Source organism: Fukomys damarensis, unplaced genomic scaffold, assembly GCF_012274545.1.
Source record: "Fukomys damarensis isolate Sample0158 unplaced genomic scaffold, DMR_v1.0_HiC HiC_scaffold_14, whole genome shotgun sequence".
Classification (NCBI taxonomy): domain Eukaryota; kingdom Metazoa; phylum Chordata; class Mammalia; order Rodentia; family Bathyergidae; genus Fukomys; species Fukomys damarensis.
This window is the reverse complement of record NW_022900926.1, coordinates 46,304,976-46,329,142: the sequence shown is the minus strand read 5'-3', so window position 1 is coordinate 46,329,142 and position 24,167 is coordinate 46,304,976. Positions and strand designations below refer to the sequence as shown.

Genomic DNA, 24,167 nt, shown 5'->3' with positions numbered 1-24,167 from the left:
CTTTTTGTCCTCACTAGACTTTAATGTTTTATTTAATAACAAAGAATAGAAAGCCATACAAAAGAAAAATTTAATTAAAGGCAAATAACTTGTTTTACTAAGACTCTTCTGCATTTTTTAAAAAACTGGGGATTGAACTCAGGACTTTGTGCTTGCCAGGCAGGCATGGTACCATTGAGCTAAATCTCCAGCCCTCTCTGCACTCTTGAAATGACTTATTTCTAACTTTTTCCAATATTTAATACATCAGTCAGTACATTCAACTTATAAAATTTGGTGGACACAGTCCAGGCCATAACAAGAGGTTACAAAAAAATTAAAGTACAGAGTAAAGCAGTAGAGGTCACAAACCTACCTTGGCACAAACTGCTAAACTAGAATTTAGATGAAGTTATTCTAAATGGCACATCGTATTTTCATTTTATTCACAAAATGATACGTAAAAGTGATCTCAAAGTTTTTTATTTCTTTTTAACATTTAAAATATATATCATAGTACTACTTATGCCATTCTGATGAAATAATATACACAATGCCTATTTATAGTCATACTCAAGCACAAATACATTTGCAAGCTTAAATTTTATAATCTATTGTCTGGATTCTTAAAACATGCCCAAAAAGTCTACCTTAATCTCTAAATAGTTCACCAAGATAATTTATTTCTTGTCCTAAGGAATGTATTATGGTTTAAATCCAAAATGCCTGTGAAAACCTCATGTTCAGAGGTGGGCCATGGTTGGAAGTAGTGGATTAGTGCAGGTGTGATTTGGAAAAGTGTTCTATCATACCTGGCTCCTCAGTTCTTTCTCTACTTCCTGGCTTTCATGCAGTAAACAGCTTTTCTCAGCCATGCTATTCTGTCATGCAGTTTCTGCTTTGTAGCCAGCTGACTATAGACTGAGTCCAGTAACACTGTGAGCCAAAATAAGTCTCTCCTTCTTTTATGGGTGTTGGATATTTTTTTCCAGTGACAGGAAAGTGAATAATGCAGAAAATTGATAGCAGGAGTGGGATTGTTGCTATAACTCTACCTGATCATGTAGCTTAGAAGCCTTTGGAATTGGTTTGTAAGATGAATTTGGAAAGGTTTGGAGATGCTGGCTAGAAAATCTATAGAATGCTGTAACAGACTAAGCACAGATTGGTGGGAGATTCTGTTCAAAATACAGAAGACCACAATACTGATAGGAAAGAAGACAAAAAGACCAGGCTTAGGAAGTTTCAGTTGGGAACAAGAACTCTGTTGGCAGTTGGACTAGAAGCCATGTATATTTCACTTTGACAGAAAATTTATCTACGTTTTGTCCCTATCTTGAAACTTTTCAGGAGACCAAGATTAAGGACAGCAGACTAAATAATCTGGTTGAGGAAATTTCAAGGCAGTCCAATGTTCAGGCTGTAGCATGGGTATAGCTGACTACTTTTAGCCAGATCTATAGTATGAATGAAGACCAAACAACAGAGCTGAATGATTTTAAAAGTTTGCAGTTTTGCCAGAAAAGAAGTGCTTCAAAAGTTGGTTCCAAGGAGAATATGGTTGCTGAAAGATTAGCATTAAAAAGATGCCAAGTACTTTGTACAGGGTCCAGAAGACAGATGCCTTGAGGACATCTCTGAAATCAGCAAGATCTACTCAAGCTTTCACTTGAGAAGAGAGTCTCTGGGCTGCCTGCTCATTAAAGGCCTCCTATGGAAGTTTATTGCCAAGTTCAGCCACCTGGCTACTCAGAGGCCACTATAGCCGTGGCCCAGAGCCTAGATACTGTTGAAGATGGTAGCCAAAATTGGTATCATCAGTGTAATGTTTGTTTTCCAGGCATGCAGAACACAAGAGTAATGAAATTACAGAAGTTTCCATTCAAATTTCAGAAGGAAGCCTAGGAGTCCAGGCAAAAATGTGTGACAAGGTCACAGTACTTACCAGGAGCCCATGAGAGAGCAGTGCATGAAGCTGTGAAAGTGCACCAGATACCTTTGGAAGAATATAGGATGTCTATTGAGGAAAGCTGCAGGTAGCAACTGGAGATATTGTAAGAGAGGCCATGTGGGCTGCAATTGGCAAGGCCATAGGGGTGGGATTGCTTAAGCCTTTTGGAGCTCATATCTCACCAGAGCCTTTTCTGGAAGCTGAATATGCAAATGCTTAGTTTAATTTTTTTCCCTGCTGGATTTTAGTCTCGCTTTGGACAATTTCTATCCATTCTGCTGTTTCTCCATTTTGCAATGGGAATGCTTACCCTGTGCAATTATATATTGGAAGTGTTTTAACTTTACTTTTGATTTTTACAGTGGCTCACAACTAAGTTTGCCTTGAGTCTCAGAGAGGATTGTGGACAGGACTTTTCAGCACTGCTGGAACTGTTAAGACTTTGGTGATTCCTAGAGATGAACTAAAGACATTTTTCATAATGAGGTGAATGTGAGCCTTTGGGGAGCCTGGAGCAGAATTTTATTGTTTACATCTAAAATACCCCCCAAAAGTCTCATGTGTGGATGTGGGGCCCGGGAAGAAGGGCTCGGTCACTGAGGGTATAACTTGGACGGATGCATTCTTGCCTTGGGCTCTCCCCTGGCTTCCTGGCTACCAGGCAGTGAACAACTTTACCATGCTACTCTGTCATGCTGTTTCGGCCTTGGAGTTAGTTGACCACTGACTGAATCTACAGAAACAGCCCAAATAAACTTCCTCTCCTTTAAATTCCAGTTGTTGGGTATTTTATCTTGATGACAGGAAAGTGGCTGATACAGGTTTTATACAGCATAATCTACAAATTTGAGCCCAGCCTGAACAACTTAGTGACTTAGCGAGGCCTTGTCTCAAAATAAAAATGTTTCTGGGAATGTAGTTCAGTACCAGGTTCAGTTGCCAGCACCAAAAAAAGAAACAAAGAAAGTGAAAGAGGGAGAAGAGTGGCCAAAGACCAGGCCAAACAGATATGAATTTAAATTGAAGTTCTGCATTTTATTATATTGTTTGTACCAAATTACTTAATCTATGTCTCAGTAATTATTCATTCATTCACTAGAAAAGCTTTTTTAACTTGTGATCTATTCAAAATGAGGGTTACAAAGAAATTAAGAAATCTAGTTTCTCATTCAATTTAAATAGAGTGTGTGACATTACCAAGTTGTAAAATACATGCAATGGCATCTTTATTGTCAAAATATAATTATTTCCCAAGGACACTTGTAGGGGATCTCAAGATTTATGCCTGCTGTTGACTGAATTGCATCCCTCCTCAAAATAATTTACCAAAGTAGATATCTCTTTTTATAACTGAATAAAAATACATATTCAATATCTTATTTAAGTGAGAGAGACGGAAGTGTCACTGTGTCCCTTTTTTTTTTTTCTTTATACCATGATTCCAATCAAACTATAAGACTTATGAGCTGAGTAGAGAGCAGTCTAGGAACAGTGTAAAACTAAAATCTGGGGAAAAAAGCAAACAAAGTTGATAGAAAACTTCATTTTGTTTTGGAGAAGTTTAAAAGATCCCCATGGGTTAAGTATCTGGATGTTACTAATCTTCAGAGATTTGTGAATTCCCATGGGATGGTAATGTAACTTCATGTTCTAGGGAGGCAGTTATCTTCCTGGGCTGCAAAGGGCTTAGCAGAAATATTGAGTCCCTTTTGGCCATGCTTTTAGACCAAGCTTTGTCTGCTGAAAAGACTGGGTGACAGAGATTTTCTTTAGGTGGTAGGCCAGGGGAATTACATCTCTGATTTACTTAAGAGATTTTTGTGCCTCTCTACGTTTTCAAAACTGTTGTCACTTAGGTATTTCAATAGCAGGAACTTAACCTCCAGTGAAAGACAAAAGAAATGTACAATCCACCTTATGGGCTCCTAATACTCAGAAAAGAATCAAAAGAAGACTCAAGTGTTTTAACAAAATAGAGCTAATGGAATTCCCCACTTTTAACTGTTCCCACAGCTTTCTTGTAAAATCAATAGCTTAAGGACTATGGAAACAAGAGCTGGAGAAACCTAAAGATAGCTCAGTTTCCACAAAACTAAAATTTCAGTTAATCATCATTGGGCAGTCTTTCAGATTTAGGCTACAACAAAGAATAACAAGTTTCCTGAAAGTGATCCTGTAAGTAGAGCTTAAGAGTTTTAATCAGCCCAATCAAGTAATGTAATATTATTATTTGACATTTTAAAGTTTGGGAAGATCACTGTGCCTACCTGGCAAATGCAAGGTCCTGAGTTCAATTCCCAATACTGGGAAAAAAATTGAGGGGGGAAGCAGACAAGGTATAATGTTATTTAAATATCAAAAGAGCAAGGTTAGACTTTTTTTGTTTGTTTGTTTTTGGTATCTGGGATCGAACTCTGGTCCTTGCGATTGTGAGGCAGACAGTGGCACCACTGAGCTAAATCCACAATTGTTGGGCCACAACTGTTGATTTTTTTTGGGCGGGATTGACTTTGAACTTGAATAAAATAGCACCTTTTCCAGAGAACAAAACCACAACAGTGATCAAGGAGACTTAAGCATAGCACACACATGCACACACATATTAAATTTTGTTGGACCATGGTTTGCAAACAAAAATTAATTGAAGGAATGGATGGATGAACCAATAAAATGAAGACAGGAAAGATAACAGTCCTGGGTGACTGCAAACTTTTCATGTGAATGACAGGAGCGCTAGAAGAAGCAAATTAATAGAAGAAATTTTACCAAATACTAAAAGGAATTTACCTGAGCAGAAGATTCAAATTTTCAATTAAAATAACACTGTATTCCAGACAAGATAGGTAAGAGTAAAATATACTATGAAGTAATGCTAGATCAGAACTTCTAAATTATGACTTTACTGTTTATGAAAACTGAATTGCTTGAAGGTGGGTTAAGTATTCACAAGCCAGAGGCATAACACAGTTCCTGAACAAATTAAAATGATGCATTGGTTATATATCTGTATATACAAGACCCTTCAACATTTGCCTCATGATCAACAGAGGGTGTTGTGGGGGTCTTGAACAACCTTATAATGAAGATGAATATGACGATGAAAAAGAGAAGGAATAGTGGTCTTAGTGGATAAAGGAACACCTTTTGAAAAGTCCACTTGAGAGAGGTACTGGTGAAAGAAGCCACCTATATGTGTAGTAAAATAGGATCTACAAACAAATTACAATATTTAAAGTGGAATAACATAATCTATTGCTAACTGCAACTTTTAAGTTCTAATATTCACAAATGGGGCTGTGGATAATATTAATTATGATTATTAGTTCATTATGCTGGAGGTCATTTTCTTGATACTTATAAACATTCTGCCAAAGTTTCTCTGACTTCAAAGATAGCAGAAATATCTAAAAAGCTTCCACACTGGAAAAAAAAAAAGTCATTTGTTATTCCAAAAATTGTTTTCTATGTTTATCAGTTACCTTTTCTAAAATTCAGTTCTTTAAAAATTAGCCTATAACTCTCGACAGTTACTTGCTTTTAAAAATAGCAAACACTTAAGTTTAATTATACTTATCTCAATTAATTATGGATTAAATTTGAGAACTATGTCTTTGGGCTTGCCACTAAAATGAATTCCAACCACCAAAAATTACTATGCTTTATTTTATAATAGCATTTTATTCTTTGAAATTTTATATAAAATAGTCTGGTTAGGTAGCATTTGAGCTCTTACTGTAAATAGGACACAGGCAAAAAGGAATTACAAAGAAGAATATTTAAGCAAAGATGTTATATTGCTGAAATGACTATTTTAAACTGAAAAAGCACTACCAAAACAATAATATTCCTGCTTTATATGCATACATTTTCTTCATTTTTCTTATATAGGTTTATACATATATTATTGTTTCATTGGCTTCGGTTATATAATTGGGGAGACTAAAGGCATAGTATCTACATTAAGAAACTGACACAACTAAGAAGTATTGATTTCTATATCAATCTCTCTCTTTGGGGAAAAATTCAAGAACATACAGCACATGTTCAGCAAGTACCTACCCAGCGGCAAAGAAATTTTTCAGATACTAAGCACAGTCCATTTGACATTATCTATCAGCCACAACCCTTCAATTAAACAATCACTTGAATATCTAAAGGCAGCACTTGACATTAAGACATTTTTATACTGGGCACTTAGATTGAGCATCTATTTACTCTGCTCCATGCTCTTATTTGATGCTGCTTTTTTATTTGAACTTGACTCTAGGCAATGGGAGAGGAAACTGGAGTACAGGACAATACTACACTTCACGTTCAAGCTGCTTGTGGTCCTCATGTTCATGGAAGTGAATATCATGTTCTCTCCACCTAGGGACCTTCAAAGGAAATAAAATTGAGACACTTAGTAGTTTCTTTTTCTGGACCTGTCTTAAGTTAGTATCAAAACAGAAGTGTTTTGTGTAATTATTATACATGCTTAGAAAGAACTAGGAATAAAAATTGTTTGAGTTGAGGAAAACTAAAAGAACAATATTTATCTCATCCACTTTGATTACATTCCCTCTTTACCAAACCTTTTCTCCCTGAAAATATCCAAGCATCTCCCCTTGTTAAGCCTTGCAGGAAATATGTTAGGAGAAAATGCCAGCAGAGTAAAGAGGGAGAAAGTAGAGGAGAGAAAGAAGCTGACATTTTCTGATATATAGGCCCTTTTCATATGTATATCCTAAGTTTTCAACCTTACGAGTTCCATTTGCTTTTGTCCACTTTTATACTTGGTATAATATTCATACTGTTGTCCAGTACCCCTATCATTTTTATCAGTAATATTTTTTTGGGGGGAGTGAAAGGACATTTGCCAACTAAGTATCTTTTCTTCATTGAGCTTCTGCTTTAGAAGATACCATAAGTTGTAATTTTATGTGGCTGGACACAGTGTCTCTGCTTCTCTGGAGAGTTCATCCAGTCGCATCATACATACGCATTACAGGCATGTAGTCTTAAGGTGAGCAAATTTCCACTAGTGGACTTATCATTTATATTTTCTTTCAGAACACTATACAGTACCTCCCAGTAAACAGAATCGTCGTAGCAGTACTCGTCAGGGGGCTGTTCCCAGCAAGGTATCTTTAGAATTAAACCTATAAAGATAAAAGGAAAATAAATCATTTTATGATAATGCAGAGGCAAATATACTTACATAGTAATTAAATAGTGCTATAAAATCATCCCCTTGAGTTGACACAATGCCTTACTTCTAGAGGCTTAGAATAGTTTTAAATGTACCGGTTGACTTGCTTATTAATCATCTATTAAACTGAGAGCATGGGGCAAGGGAAACACTGAGCGTGCTGACCTGTAACCAAACCTCCAACAATTGCTGTTCCGATGGAAGAACCCAGTGCTTTTGCCTGCCTGGTTACCGTGGACCTAAGAAGCCAAACACAAAACAACTACGTTTTTTTCCTGGAAACTAGCAAAAGAATGTTACCTACTGAAGGCCGACGTGTTGTCTGCCATCTTCAGGACAAAGTACAGCATTGCACGTTAGCAGATGTATAGACGTTTGTTCGTTTTTTGTTTCATCTTTTCCTTTTCTTTGAAACTCCTGAGGAGTTTAGAAAATTCTTAGGTGCATTTAAAGAAGAACGACCTTCTAATGCATCTTCAGGAATAATAACAATTCTTTTCTTAGAAAGAGTTTAAGGCTCTCAAAAAACGGATCCCTTCCCTCATTTGATTCAGTAAATACTGAGTACCAGCGATGTGTCAGCTTCTATTTTAGACAACGAGGTTGGAGTAAAATATAAAACAATATGAGCCACCATCTCCTCACCACACTCTGAAGAAACAGAGTGAAATTAGAAAATTTATCAATAAGGTCAAGGTCAGATTTCAGTAGTTATGGCAGAATCATTGAAGACATTTAAGTATGTGTCTATCATTATGGAAGTAGTTACCTAAAAATGTTGGGACTAGAAAGAGGTGATAGAAGGCAATTGAAATCCAGAAGGTGATATATGAGTGACGCATAAGCAAGGAGTGTGAGTGTCTCAGTGCCCTTCATAGCAGGCGATTCATAGTTGTGGAAAGATTGAATGAGTGATTCCAGGGAAGCAAATAATTAGAAAGTTAGAATTAATTGGTGCTTCAACGTCACGATCCAAAGAATCACTAGAACACAAAGAATGAACTAAACTCCGACTTTTTATCTTTATACAAATGGTTTACATTTTTCTAATATATAAAAAATTGCAAAAGTAATGATATAATTATAAAAATGTGAGATCATAAAATAAAAAGAAGGGTAGAAATTTAATGTGCCTCAAATCCTATCAGAATAAAAATTTAAGCTCAAGCCATGTATATTTATGAAAATGCACTCCTGTTATAGTACTGATTTTCCCATTAAATATTCAGTTTTTTTAATGTCAGTAAATATAGATCTACACTATAAGTGGAATTGCTGCAGAATAATAGACTGCTTGCATGTACTATGCAATTTCCAGGTTAATATAAAGATTGCTCTCAATGTTTGATTTTTTTTTTTTTATTGAGTTTATTGGTACATTTAGGGATACAGTACAGTTACATTCATTGTTGGGATCAATGTTTGATTTTTTAAAAAAAAAATCCTGTAAGAACATGCTGAGTATACTTTTAAACTTGTCTATCTTCCTAAAGTAAAATCTATTTAAAAATATGATCAAGAGAAGATTATATGTATTTTTTACAGACTCTTCCAAACCAGAAATTGTATAATTTGTATCACTATATCTCTACTTTGACTACCCTTCAGTATTATTCTTTATTCTTTATCAATCTGATGTGTAAGAAACTGATTTTCTTCTTTTCTAAACCATTATTTTTATAGGAATTTTGCAAGATCTTTTATAAGTGTTAAAAAAGACACTTTTAATAAAAATTGCTCTATTATCAAATAGGCTTGGGAAACTCTGAGTTAAGCAAGATTAATAGCATTTTTGCTTAAGGGAGGGTTTCAGTAAAAGCTTTTTGTTCTTCCCCTTTCCTTGCTGTTACTGAAATTCTCCCTCTACAAATAAATTAAGAAGATACTGCTAAACATGCATATCCAAGGATTAAACTCTTAGTCATAAAACTAACTCACTGCCTGTTTACAGTGAGGATCTGCTTTCAAGAGATGGGTAGGCTGTTAAACTTGTTGTCTTAATAATCTAGGGATGCTGCTCAAGAATTCCTAGTCATGAGGCATCTCTTAGGGTTTTTATACAGTACATGATACTCTGCCACTTAGGAGCCGAGCTCATTGATTCATGCTTCATCATGCTTGATTTGCATTAAAATATTTAGGGTTTGAACCCAATAGTCTGTTAGGTCTTGCAGAGAATTGAAAATACTCCTAACATTTAAAAAATACTCCTAACAGGGAATTATGTTTTAACCAAAATTTAGATTGATAGAAACATGGGAGGGAAAAACACTTGATACAACTGTGCAGATTTTATAATGTGCCATAAAAGTATTTGTTTTACCTTTGGAAAAAAATTGTCTTTAAAATTTGCAACAGATGTTTAAAGTGTTTAAAAAAAGGAAAACAGATAAATTTGTCAACTATACACTTGAATTAGGAAGCAAAATTTCTGTCTAGTAAAACATGATTAAATGGGTATTTTTTAAAAATGTACTAGTGGGGCCGGGGATTTAGCTCAGCAGTTCGGTGGCCTGCCTTGCAAGCGCAAGGACCCGAGTTCAATCCAGTACCAAAAAAAAAAAAAAAAAAAAAAACCAAACAAACAAAAATGTACTAGTACTAAGATTAAAATTTTAATCTGTTAAAATTAAAGTTTTTAATATGCAACTTTTTCTTTATGCTTTAATTGGCTTAAAAATTGAACATTCTGACTCTTCTGTAGTTACTCTCTCAATGATCTGTAATCTCTAATCTTCCCAGCTGTTTTTCATATTCCATATTCATATCAAATTGTTCCAATTTTATTGTCTTAAAATAACAACTGATGGCATATGACATCACTTTTATTCTTTGGGGTTTGGTTTTGCAGTTTTTCCTCTGGCAATTTGATAGATATGTTTACCCTCTTTGGGCAAAAGCTAGGGCTCTTACAGATAGGAGAGATTTTTACAAAATAAATACTGCAATCGTACTTTACAGAGGAAGAAACTAAGAAGCAGAGAAATTGAGTGACAGGTCAAAGGTCACATAAGTAATAAGTACCAAGTCAGGACAAGTCTTCCTGATTCCTAGATCTAACCAGTTTCCCCATTAGGATAACTCACTCTTCACATGGACTGCATAAAAATTAATATTCAACTCTTCGGTCCCATTTCCATTTTGGTGGGACCAAGAAAAACAGCAAACCCACTGTAATTTGATTGTGATTATTTAATTGCACTGTTATGAGACAGTTGTCTATGGAAAGGAGATTTAAAATAACATGTAATGTTAGTTAAATCACATCTTCCAGTACAGTTTTTTTTCTCAGTTGTGTTTCTTTTTTACCAGTAAAGTTGATATTTATAAACTTCAGCCTGGGATGCCAAACAAAACATGCCCCCTCCATCACTGGAAAGTTCAAAGAATCAGAGAAAACAGCACAGGATCAGTAGAAAGGAAAATTCCTTGTTTTACTCACACATGAGCCACTCCCAGGGCTATGGCCGCAATGCTTGCAAGACCTCCTATCACACCAGGTAAGCCATGCAGATTGTGTACTCCACATGTATCATGGATTCTCAGTGTAGAAGCAAAAAATGGCTAAAATCATGAAAAGAGGAAAGGCTATTATTTTGTTAGATACACACAGCTTCATAACAGCAGTAAATGTGCAGAAGAAAGCTTTATAAATTAAATATTATTTAGTATATTTAAGATATATAACATGATGTTATACAATATATATGGTTAGCAAAAAAAGTTACTGTACTAAAGAAAACATTTCCATCAAATTCATATTTATCTTTTTTGTTGTTTTTGTGGCATGAACAGCCACAAAATAAATATACTTATTTAGCATGAATTTTATGTACATTTCAAACCTGCTACTTGTATCCTCTGACCTATGCCATCTCCCCATTTCCTCTTCCACCCAGAATAAAGTCTATTTATAGCTCAGCTCTCCATCAATATGTGCAGTCCATTTAAGTCAAGTGACTTGAGTGCATTGGTGACAAAACTCATTGCAGTCACTAATGGCCAGGTCTGTGGCATGATTCCAGGTCCTTCTCCTTCTTATCTGGTGACATCCCAAATCTCTTAAGACACAATCCTTAGTTATACAAAGGAGATAAAACAACAGCAACAACAGCAACAACAACAAAATATTCAGTGCAAACTCCCTGGAGGAAAACAGCACGGGATATAACACTAGATTCATACTAAATTATAAATAACTGATATTGAGTCACTTCTGCCTCACAGAAATCAGGGAAGTCTATAGGACTGCTGAAATGTAAGTGGCATTTCTGAGTGGAAGGCAAAGCCTCTAAGAGAAGAAAATACTTATGAAAGGAAACATCACATTTTTTTTTTTTTTTTTTTTTGAGAGAGAAATGTGAACGATGATCGCGCAGATTCAAATCTGACTCCGAGCGTCTATCATACTTACCGTCAGGAACTTATATCCAAGCACAGAGATGAGTCCTGCAATGCTCCCAATGAGCATAGCGATGTATGGCTGGATGTTCATGTCTGCACAGGTGCCCACAGCAACTCCTCCCGCGAGGGTAGCATTCTGGATGTGAACCTATAGAGGCAGAATCGTGAGTAAGGTGAGCTGCATGAGGCAAAGATCAGGACTGGAAGGATTCAGAGCTCAGTGGACCCCGGCAAAGTTCAAAGGGCTACTGACATAAATGGAGCAATACAATGAACATTAACCCAAAGAGTCTTACTTGTCAAAGTCGTCCCAGTCACTTTCTCCTCACTCACTGGGACACAATACCCAACACTCACAACTTAAAGGAAAACTTTATTTTGGCTCACATTTTTAATCCATAGTCCACTTTCTCTAAGGCAGGAAGGTATGGCCGAGGAGCACAGCAAAGGAAAGCTGCTCATGTCCTGTCAAATGCGCAGGCAGCAGAGACACAAGGGCGGAGCAGGGAATGAGATAAACCCTTCCAGGTCATGCCCACAGTGACTCAAATTAACCAGGGCCCGCCTCCTGACTACATATTACCTACCTGCCCCATAATCCAGTCACTTCCCCCAAGCCCACTATGAGCTCCGGGGTCGGGGGAGAGGACATAATCATAGCAACCATTAAAGCAGAAGCATAAAAATGACACGATCCGTGTAAAACTATAAACTAACATAGAGGAATCTTTAGGACTACACCAGGCCTCTTTTCCAAGCAAGTGACATTTGATATCTTTCTTACCATGGTCCTTGGTAGTGGGTGAGTCATCGGGTAGATGGAATCAGTGGTAGGATAATGTGAGAAAATCAAAAGGAGCTGTAGTGGGGGGGTGCTATATAGAACAAATATTATAGTAGTGTTTTGGGTACTTATGCAGGCTTTACTGCACATTTGTTATGATCCAAAAGAAGACTATCATTGCCATGTGTATTATCAAGTCTGTAACATCCCAACTGTCAAAGAGGGAAGGTGGAGACGATGAAATTTACACATGAAAGACAGCAACTTTTATAAGTGTCATAGTGCTGAGCACATTTGAAGATGAAAGAGGGATCCATTTCTGTTTAGCAGAATTCCTCAGAAACGACAATCTGCTAGCTTTGTTAATTGAGCAGGAAAGGATATCTTTAAAAAGAGAACTACCAAGCCTTGCCTGTAATCTCACCATTCTTGGAAGCTAAGGAAGATGACAAAATTGAGCCCAGCCTGGCCAATTTGGTGAGACACTGGATGAAAATCTAAAAAGTGAACTGGAGAGAAGTAGCTCAGCGTGAAGACCCAGGGTTCAATCCTTATTACAAAAATAAAATCACCATGCTGTACATGTATAATTTTTTTGTCCAGTTTTTAATTGTCTCATGATACAATTTGTAGAAAATTGAAATACATGTCCTCATCATATTTTATAACAAATTATGTTATTCTTTCTTTTTCTTCCTATGTAGTTCAGGTTGTTCTTGAACTCACTATGTATCCCAAGCTGGCCTTGGACTTGCCTAGACTCTCCTGCCTCAGCCTCCTAGTGCTGAGATTACAGATGTGTGCCACCATGCCTAGCTATGATATTCCTTTCCTCTTCAGCTTCAGGGGGTGAAGGGAGGGCAGGGGTAAGGGGAAAAATTGAGAACCAAGACCTGTCATGTAAAGGTACAAGATCCCAATAATGAATGTAAATGTACTGTATACCTAAAAAGTACCAATAAACTCAATGAGAAAAAAATTAAAATTTTGCTTTAAATGGAAAACAAAACAAAACAAAAAACATTTTCCAAGATCTGCAGTTTTGTCATTTGTCCTGGTATTCAGCAGTGATGCAGAAATGACATACTAATTGAGCAATTGTCAGTGTCACTAAGCAACATTATTTCCACGGGGGATAACGTGGCTCTTACCATCTCGAGCTTGCCCCGGTGCATGACAAGGCTGGATACTGCGTAGGCTGTGAGAACACAGGCAGCAAGAGAGAAGTACGTGTTGATAATGGCTCTATACTGGCGGTCTCCAGGTTCAGCAACAGCTGAATTGAAGCTGGGCCAAAATATCCACAGAAAAAGAGTCCCTGCAAATCACAAGGAGGATATTAGTTCCAAATGGGGGAGTCTATTGGAGGAAGGTAGCTTGCTCTGGACACTGAGGACATCTCTGACTCTAGGCCTAATCATCTAAGGAGAAAACAAGAGGATTGAGCAAAACAGTCTTCAAAAGAGGTTCCTTTTTTGATCGTCTTTGCACCGACATTGAAGTTAACTTTCCTGAATGCCTGACACAAGAGACAGAAGTCAGGCAAGTTCACCCCCACTCACCAATCATTGCAAATAAGTCTGAGTAGTACACAGACTCTTCGTTCTTATGCCCCTCTCTCAGGCCAGATCGATATAAGACTCCTGCTACAGCCAAGCCAAAGTAAGCTCCAAAAGCATGGATCGTCATAGATGCACCAATGTCGGAGGCCTGAAGAGACAAAAAGACATTTGTGTAAATAGAAGTGAAACAGAGTTAAAGAGGAAAATCAGTGAAAGAATGACTTCATTAGTTATCTATTTAACTATCTATCTATCTATCTATCTATCTATCTATCTATCATCTATCTATCTATTTATCTGTCAAAGAAGGAGAAAAAATGGGTTAAGAAAAATGAGACTTGGTTTCCCAAAGACTTGAAGTTTCAATATGTCAGTTTTTCTGCATACTTTTTTTCACTTTGCTGTATGATGACATGAAAACCAATTGACTTCCAAGACTGCTTTGAAGAGACATATTTTAGTCTGCTCTTTAGGACATAGCAGGTATTTAACCCAGTATCCTCCATTTTCTGCCTCTACAGGAAAGTTCAGAGTGCCAAGCCTGCAGGGATCTCTATATTTTTTAAGACAGGAAAATGATACAGATATATTGATTTAAGATTTTCAAATTGGTTCAAGTTGAAGTGCCAAGAATGTCATAGCTGTGTTCTGTCTTTGATTAGACATAGACATATCCAGTTCCCCTGCAGATCCGTACTTGGATGGAAGCAGCTTAAAGTGCATTTTCTCCTTAGCTACTGAGGAACTGCTCAATATATTTCAAGTCCAGCTTAAACATCACTTGCCCAGACAGCCCCCTTCTTTCTTCTTTCTACATTCTAAATTAGTTACAGTTTCTTACACCCATCCCCTAATTATTCTTTGTGTCTTTGAGTGGGTGGATATATAACTATTAATTTGACTTTTCTATCACCCACTAGCTTGTAAGCTCTGTATGGAGAGACCTTGACTATTTTGTGTCACAGAGTCACTTACACCTATAAAATTGTTAAATTTGTCATCGAATATAATGTGCAATAGAAGTATAAAAAATCCTAGAGAGCTGTAAAAATGTTCTATTTATTATACTTGGAGAAAATCTGTGCAATTTTTATGAAGGAAAAGAAATTTGATACAGACTTTTACAAAAACTTATATAAGGTTTTATATAGCACTTCACCTAGTAGTTGAAATATAAATAGGAATTGATCATTGATTGATAATACAGTATGATAAAGAATTGTGGAGTTAAAAAATGTGAACTCAAATACAGACCCAGGCAAGTCATTTAACACCTCTGACCACCAGGTTTATTGTGTACAAATGGGAATAAAAGTGATACATATCTTATGTTATCATTGTGAAGATGAATTAAGATGTTTACGGAGTCCCTTTTTTATCATAGGCACTCAATGAATGAGAATAATTGAGTAGACATAAAAAATAAATGATGGCTATTATTACTCTGACCATTAAAGTTTCCCCTTTGTAGACTTTCCTGCTTTATGAATTGCAGTCAGAATTGATGTTCAGAGATAGGAAAGTATAAATCCTCACTCTTACCTTAAATATCTCATCAACCAGAAACTCATTGCCAGCAAAAACAGCAATTTCTAGAATTGTCATGATCAGCATTTGGATGGGGCTTGTTTTTCCCAAGACAGCTCCAAAAGAAATTAGAACTGTTGCTGTACTAAAGTCAGCTTTGATCATTCTGAGGGAAAAGAAAGAATAAATTGAAGAGTAAAGTACATCAAAGACAAACTTGAGTTGAAAGTTTGGACTATTGCATCAGCTTTTACAGGGTGCAAGCCTCTCTCCCACCAGATCCTCCCAGGAACTTCTTAGATCCCTTTCCTTTCCTTTCTTTTTCTTTTTTCTTTTTTGTGTTGGGGATCAAAATATGGTCCCTGTGCTTGTAAGGCAGGCATCAGAATCACTGAGCTAATCCCCAGCCTGGATTTTTAGATTTCAATGAACTTCTGTTGCTTAAGGAGGCATTCACCAGACAGCTCAGAGCCTGAATGAAACTAAGGGAAATAATAGATCTAGAAAAAGCATGGGCTGAAGAGGATTGTCTTAGTTTGTTTGGGCTACTATAACAAAATGCCATAGACTGAGTAGCTTATGAACATTAGGAATTTATTTCTCATAATTCTCAAGGCAAAGAAGTCTAAGATACTGAAAGATTTGATTTCTGGTGAGGACTTGCTTTTTTGTTTATAGATGTTGTCTTATAACTGTGTCCTCAATATGGTCACAGATGAGGAGTCTCTCAAGCCTCTTTTATAAGGATACTGTTATAGTTTATGCGTAGATTTCTCCAGAAAGCCTCATTTGAATATAGTCAGGACTTTTAGAAGGCAATTGTGTTATAGGAGCATCATTGTTACTCGCAGTTAGATGGTGAGACTTGGTTGGAAGAGATGGGTCACTGTGGGAGTGACACAGAAGGTAATCTCCCTTTCTGGTTTCTCCCTCAGCCCTCTGCTTCAGGATCACCATGAGATGAACAGATTCCCCATGCTGCCAGGGAGCCAGCCCACTATGGACCGAATGTGAGCCAAAATATACTTTTCTTATAGTTGAGGGTGTTGGGTATTGTGTCTCAGCAGTGAGGAAAATAACTAAGGCACTAATTCCATTCATGGGAGCCCTGCCCTCATGACTTACTTACCTCCAAAAGGCTTCATTGCTTAACATCATCATGTTAAGGGTTAAGATTTCATCGTATATATTTTTGGGTGGCAAGGGACACAAACATTCAGACAGACTGTAGCAAAGATGCTTACTCTTTGATTCCAATGTGAAATTTCTGTCCATGGCTTTGAATGAGGCCCTGTGCAATAGTGCCCCACTGGAGGCCCAGAGCAGCAATGAGTAGGTTGATGCTCACGCTGCTGAAGCCATATTTCTTCAGGAAGGTCATAAGAAACCCAAAGCCAACAAATATCATCACATGCACATCTTGAAATACTAAAAAAGAGCAAAGGAAAAAAGTCTGCATGAGTGGAGCCCCCCGCCATTACATTATAGTGCAATGTGTGGTCTAAATATTGTATGTTTAGACTTCAAAGATTTTTATTACAGTAAAAGGCACATTGCCACTAATCCTCTGTAGTACACCCAAAATACGCCCTCTACTGCAAAGACGCGTACCATCGATTCTTGCCACTTTCTGACATAGTGCAAGAAATCCTTTTTGGTGTCTTTTGTTCCTCTCTTGTGATAGCCTGGATGTCCTGAATCTATTCAAAATGCTTATCTTTAGTGGTCATTTTGACTTTGGGGAACAAGCAGAAGTACTAGATGCTATGAGTACTGTGGATGAGGTCATACTGTAAGGCCTTTGTGAACTTACCTTTCCATTGGGTGACACTGGGTAGCAGCATTCACCATATATTTTTTTTTTATGGTACCTTGTAAAGACATTCACAAAAGACTTCTTCCAGAACTGGACAGAAAGGGACAAGAAGGATGGCATAAGTGTGTTTAAAGTGAGGGGATGTATTCTGAGGGGGATTAATGGCAATGTGTCTTTGTGGTAAATTTTTACAAATTCAACATTCAAGTATATTTTTCAATCACCTGTACATATTTCATTTATTAAAAGTTACCAATTTTGTATAAAACACCACAAGAAGGGAGCGTTAACTGGGAATAAATGATTGTCATGATTACTGCTTGCTGTGGCATTTCTCTCTGGTTTCATTCTCTTCAAGATCTGCACCCATTGTATGTGTGATCAGAGATGAGACCGAGAGCTAGGTAAGTGCATTGCACGCTGGCTAGCTGCCTGCCGTGACAACATGCAGGTCATTCAGCATTTAAACCTTTTAGAAAGCTATGCGCCATCATGTGTGTGACTTTCATCCTTTCCCTGAAGAATTTCTTATGATTGTCCACCCAAGGAGAGCTTTGCAAAGCACAGTAGAAATATCATTTCCTCTGGACTGTCCCAATATTTCAAGGGAAAATTAATGTTTTTTTTTGTTATTTACACAGCTTTCTGTGTAGACTTTAGTTTTATCGTTTGTCTCATTGTATTATCATTTATTTAGCATGCACCACACAGTGATAATAAGTCAATGAAGGTCCCATCTGCTGTACTAGATAGAGTTTTTGTTGGTAGTGCTGGGGATTAAGCCCTGGGCCTTGTGTAAATGGCAAGTGCCCTACCACTGAGCTGCACCCCAACCTGTTTCTTGATTGAAGGGATTAGGACACACTCATTTTTACTCCCTTGAACTCAGCATGGTAGCCTGAATGTAGGAGAAGAAGCAAAGTAAGTTCAATTGAAGGATGAATAAACAAATAGACTACAGTCTCATATCAGCCTTGGGTGTTTTTTTTTTTGAGACAGGATTTCACTATGTAGTTGAGACTGACCTGGAGCTCACTATGTAATCCAGGCTTGTCTTGAATACACAACGATCCTCCAGCCTCAGCCTCCTGAGTGCTGGGATTACAGGTGTGCGCCACCTCGCCCGGCTGCCGTGGGATCTTAACCACATTATTATTTGAGTCAAATGGTATAATGACTATGTTGGTACTTTACAAACCATGGAGCACTAAGCCAACATACCAGCTGTTTCTGCCTGAGGACAAACACCTGACCTGATATCTGGAGATCTTGGCTTAGGTTTTATTTACTTATTTTTTGGTACCGGGGATTGAACTCAGGTCTTTGTGCTTGCAAGGCAGGCCACCAAACAGCTGAGCTAAATCTCCAGCTGGTTTAGGTTTTTTAATTCTAATACATGATTGTGTGACCTTGGGTGAATCAAGTCTCTTATTCTTTATGAATTTGGTTATTTAATAAAAACTGCTCCTACACAGTGCAATGAGATCTTAAGGCCATACTGTATCTTGCACAAAGTCATGATACAGTCAACCAAGATATCCAGACAACTCAATTTTGAAAATAAATCAAGGAGGGACTTAATGTTCCTAGTTGCCATGCCTGAAGGCCCACTGATACAAAAAGGAATAAAATTAACATTTTAAGATCTGCCCACATTGGCTTAAGACCTCAGTTAAGGGTTGTTCCCAGGGAAAATATCATCTCTGAAGTACCCAACTAGAGTCCTGGTGCCATACAGGGAATATTTTACCAGATCTTGCACCAGTAACTTATGTCAAGATCTTTTCCTATTTTATTGACATTTGAAAGGACTACAAGGATTGTATGGGCTGAAAAGGCAGATATCCCCTCCTCACTCCAGTCATTTAAATAAAACTTAAACTTGTATGTAATGCAACTACCCTTTTAGCTCTTCCCTGCTGTTTCCCTTAATGGAGAACTTTTGCCTTGTCCAATTTCATTTGCAACAAATCCCGCTTTTCCTTTTTCAATGCTGCCCTGTGTCTTGATTCAATTCTTTCATCAAGAACACAGGAACGGAGGGTCACTGCTGCCAGTCCAACCTGGGAGTGTTAAGATAACCAAGGCAGTGCTCTGGCCTGCCTGGTGCACAGAGAGATTAGTACCCTTTTTTCTCCTCTACTTCAGTTCCACCATCAGCTCTGGAGACTGTGTTTGAGGGTGGGAGACTATGATACTCCACTCAGGTTTGCCTACCATAGTGGATGCTGTGACACATTGCCTGGACTCTCGCTTTAGAATCAAAGGATTTATACCTCCCATTTCCATTGGCTGTGGGAATGCTGCTGGATAACCTTACTTCTCTCTGGAAAACACTCTTGTTTTGCTCATGTCACACCCCTTTGCCAGGATAGTCTGTGCCTCATTACTGATTCCCAAGAGTGTTTCCTCAAGTCAGGACTGTCCAAAGCTGGACAATCCTGGCTTTGGAGCCTCCAAAGGAATCATCTGAGGCCTTCTCTTTCTGTCCCAATGCGTCTCCTCCAGGTATTGAACTGTATGGTATCAATCCTCACACCATGGTTATTTAGGGAGCCCAAGAACCAGGATTTCACCTGGCCTGCTAACGGGCAACTGTCAACTCACATTAACCTGTGAAATACAGGTGACCATGTATACTTATTTTCTTTACAAACTGTTTTCCCACGACTTACTGTTTCTATGTACATATTTATTTACATTGTAAACTAAGTCGGAGGGAAATATATGCATGACTTTTATGATTGTTTTACTATATCTTTTTGGGATTCCTTTTTTTTTCTGTTTTAAAGAAGGTTTGGATTAGATGATGTCCCAAGTGTTTTCCAGATCTACAATTTATTTTACTTTGTTGTTGTATTAGGACTCTAAGACCCAGATAAGTTAGATGAGTTGCTTGCAGTTACAAAGTTAGAATAGAAATCAGTATCCTGTTTTTTTGTTTTGTTTTGTTTTTTGAGACAGGGTCTTACTATGTAGTTAAGACTGAACTGGAACTCACTGTGTAGCTCACGCTGGTCTCGAACTCACAGCAATCCTCCTGCCTCAGCCTCCTGAGTGCTGGGATTACAAGCGATCCAGTTTTACAGTACCATTATCTTTATATAAAGTTATTTTTTAAAAACATTCGTTTCTTTCTTCTTAGAGTGCTCTTGTTCCCCTTGCTAGTCTCCTGATTTCAAAATTTGCAATAATCAAGAATTGAAAAATGTCCAGTCTCCTCCTGTGCCCCCCCAACACCTGCTACGAGCATTGCACCAAGGTCCTTGTGCTTTTATTTATGGGGCCGTCTCACTAAATTGCCCACTGTGTCTATTTGGATCCTCTTGCTTTGGCCTCTTCTGGAGTAGCTTCATTAGTCCTGTAATGTCTCATACTGGGAGAAATCACAGTATTCTTCAGATCCTGTCTTTATTCCCTTTGGTGGAAAATACCTTTAGTGTGAGAAAGACAGGATTTCTTGTATTAACTACAAACTTTCCCTTCACCTTTGATCTAATGTTTGTTACTATTTTTCACCACAAGGGGGAACAAAAACCTCAACTATTACGTAAACGAATAAAGAATCTTGCCACAGTTACGAAGGCTCTTGACATATAATAAATGCATATGAAATGTAAGAATAAAAATGGCTATGAACAATTAAGATTGTGTACTTTTTTTACCCTGCTTTAACAGCTTGTCAGCGAGGAAACAGACAAAGCACCAAGTTTGATTTTGTGCTGCAAGCCTTTGCTATTAGAAGTATATTTATACCTCATAAAGGGAAAGGGATTTCTTTAGGGGTTTTGCACTTTGGGGAGATTTTCAAGATTTTAAAACATCAGTGGTTCTCAGTTTTAGAACCGGAGTGTGTTTGGCAATATCTGGAGATATTTTGTTGTTACAGCTTGAGGGAGAGGGCTGATGCTATTGAAGTTCTGAGGGTCCAAGGGTGCTGCTGAGCACCCTATAACACACAGGCAGCACCTCACAACAACATTAATAGTGCCACTGTTGAGAAACTTTCATCAAAGTTAGATCATAATACACAGGCAGCTCCTCACAATGTTAATAGGGCCACTGTTGCGAAACTGTCATCAAAGGTAAATCACACTTTTATAAGGATTCAGTACTATCAAACTTTCCTTTACTTTAAAACATTTTAGACCCAAGGAGAGAATGCTGATTTGATACACCAAGGACTTTCTGTCCAGCAGCACAGCACGTTTCACAGTTTTGAGGCAAGAAGGCAGGGGATAGAACAAGGTGGGAGCCCGGATTTTCCTTGCTCCTTGCTGCCCCCACATTTTCTTAAAAATCAGCAACAGTAAATGCAGCAACTGAAAAAATGTAAATGTGCAGAAATCTCAAAGTAATAAAATCCTATAGAGTCTTTAGATTTTCTATGTCCCTGGCTGAGATAAGAGTGTGTCCTTCACATTTTAGGGAAGCATCACAAGCACTGAGAACACACCTTAGCTCTACTACAGTTAGCAGTTTGTATTCCATTTGAATTGTCCGCTATCTGTATTTCTTCAGACAACCAAACCGTTTCCTTCAGCCTCACTTTCCTTGACTGTAAAACAAAACTTACTCCATAAATCTCCATGAAGGCATGGGTTTTGTTTTACTTACCTGCTCTTCTCTCTAGTAGCTGGGAGAGAGTACAAGTCACAGAAAAAGGACATAAAGCTCAGGTGTACACAGAACACTCAGCAAGCTTTTGTGTTCCAATACTGATGTGCATTAGGCCTATTGTATTTAGGATCAATCCAAAGGGAGCCAACAAAATTTAGTCATTTTCAAATAGTCAAACCTGTTTCTTTGCCTTTGCAAAAATGTTATATTCATATATATGTGCCTTGGTCAAATTGTTTAATCTGTCTAAACCTAACTTCATTATAGGTGTTTCTTCCTAACTTGTACAATAAGGGTTGAGGATTAGAAAATAAGTGCAAAATGAGTTAACATAGTGTCTGGGACAGAGTAAGCTTCGTTGCAATTATTCTTCTTATCCTAATTTAAAATTGGCACAAATTTTGCTTCCGCAAAAGGATTTGGATTTGAGGTTAAAAATTAGAACCCACAAGTATATAATGAGTGGAATCGTCATCACCATCATCATCACAGCCATCACTGCCATCACCACCATCACCCCGTTTTTAGTGCTCTTCCCCTAGCTTGGTTTTTATCTCAAATTCTCAGGCAGGAGCTAGGACTTAGAAAGTTCAACTTGAATTAGGCAAATTAAACTCTTATGGTCTTAATATGGTTTGTTTGAATAACATTAAGCCTGGATCATATTTTTGGCCTTTTTATTACTGTATTTCAGCTCTTTGCTTCCATTTGTTCCAGATCATAGAATTTATAAAGAAAGGAATTTTAGACATTTTTTTAATTTTGTGAAAAACAAACATTTTCATAATTATTTGTTTGGTCTTTCAATAAATTTAATGTGGCACAAGCTTGGTACTTAAATCATTAAATGAATAAATGAGATAAAATGTACAAAGACATTGACTTGAATATAATTTTATTCTGTTTTCTTGCTCTCATTTAATAATTACAAAACTTGTTTAATCAAAAGTTATTTTAGACATCTGTGCAATATAACAGCAACTTGACTTGGAGTCCAAGTCTGACTTAGGGGCTTAACTCTGCTCTTCACTTTCAATTTTATATTTTTGCTAAGTCATTATAGGTTATATTTTCTAGAGGACAAAATTCCCCATTGTAGTCTTTAAAAATGTAGGAAAGAATACACAGGTGTCAAGTTGTTATTTTAAAAGCTTAGACATATGCTATATACTATAATGATTTTGCTACTATTTTAAATTATTTAAAGAATTTTAGAAGCACTTCCGCTTTATTTTTTAAAAAGTGATCTATATAGCAATCTACTATGATCTCCCTCTCTGGTTAATGAGGTAATCTGACTCGTTCATATTAAGCACTCTGTTGTTAATTGTTGTTACTATAATAATATTAGCTATTTCATAGCCTACCTTTCTAAACTTAAAATCTTATTTCTGTTTCCTCTGTCACCATTCCTATGGAAGGACTCTGCTTTGACAGTACATTATGTGCTCACAATATTTTTTCATCTCAGAGGAATAAATTATCTTCCTTTCAGAATATGATAGAACCTGGCGTAGCTGAGCAATATTAAACTAAATTAAAATTAAAACTTCAGTAACTTCCTCCATTTTCTCAAATACTCCTTCTTGTACCTTAGGTTCTAACAGTGGACTCAAGCCCCCTTTTTGTCACTCTATTTTGTTTCCATTCTCTCTTCTATGAAGTTCACTATGGTTCTTTCTGGAGGTAGGGGGTAAGAGTTAATATTTTTATTCTTTAAAAGAACTTGTGATTAATTCAAGAGAAAAAGAAGGACACTTAGCAGTAGGTATGAAATGCCAAAGTAATACATTATTTTAATTTTAAACTTCTTGTTCTAATAATTTCACAGACACAGAATCTATCTAGAGGCCTTAATCAGAGAGAGAAGACCAGATGCCTCAGCAGAAATGTGTATGATTATGTAGTTCAACAGCATTCATAACTAACATAATTCTACAAGTTTCTCAAAGATTACAGTATTACAATATTCAAAGATTTTGCCATTCTGAAAACTCAAAAAGTGAAATAAGAAGCAAATTTCCTACTCACGAGGATACAGTAGAAGGAAGCTGTCCATTTTTGTTGGCCTGGTGTTGTTCAGGTGCAGGGGAATATTCTGATCTTTCTCATACTGAACATACAAATGAAATAAAACAATCATGGCTACCTCCAGGCCTATGGCCACGAGAGGGAATTTGAACCTCATGTTTGTGGCAAAGGACAGAGGCACACTGAGTACTTTAAGGCTGTGAAAAGTTGATAAGAACAGAGGAGAGCTGTGTGTGTGAAATCAGGCTGTAGATTTCTCACCCCACCGACGTCACAAGAAGAAATGGGCAAGAATGGTTGAA

At 37.2% G+C, this 24,167-nt stretch overlaps 1 protein-coding gene across 2 annotated transcripts; it reads right to left on the bottom strand.

Moving 5' to 3' along the window:
* Positions 1 to 5,850: 5,850 nt before the first annotated feature.
* Positions 5,851 to 24,167, bottom strand: Rhag (Rh associated glycoprotein). Of its 2 annotated transcripts, XM_010631109.2 has the most exons (10): positions 23,866 to 24,167; positions 16,643 to 16,826; positions 15,414 to 15,564; positions 13,872 to 14,019; positions 13,461 to 13,627; positions 11,536 to 11,673; positions 10,564 to 10,685; positions 7,287 to 7,360; positions 6,998 to 7,071; positions 5,851 to 6,306 (listed from the first exon to the last, which is right to left on the bottom strand). In XM_010631109.2, the coding sequence occupies exons 1-10, from the start codon at positions 24,020 to 24,022 to the stop codon at positions 6,232 to 6,234; spliced, it is 1,290 nt and encodes a 429-aa protein (XP_010629411.1). In that variant the 5' UTR covers positions 24,023 to 24,167; the 3' UTR covers positions 5,851 to 6,231. The 2 variants fall into 2 exon arrangements, with proteins under 2 accessions (XP_010629411.1, XP_033619238.1); XM_033763347.1 differs by lacking the exon at positions 7,287 to 7,360 and having other exon boundaries at positions 6,231 to 6,306.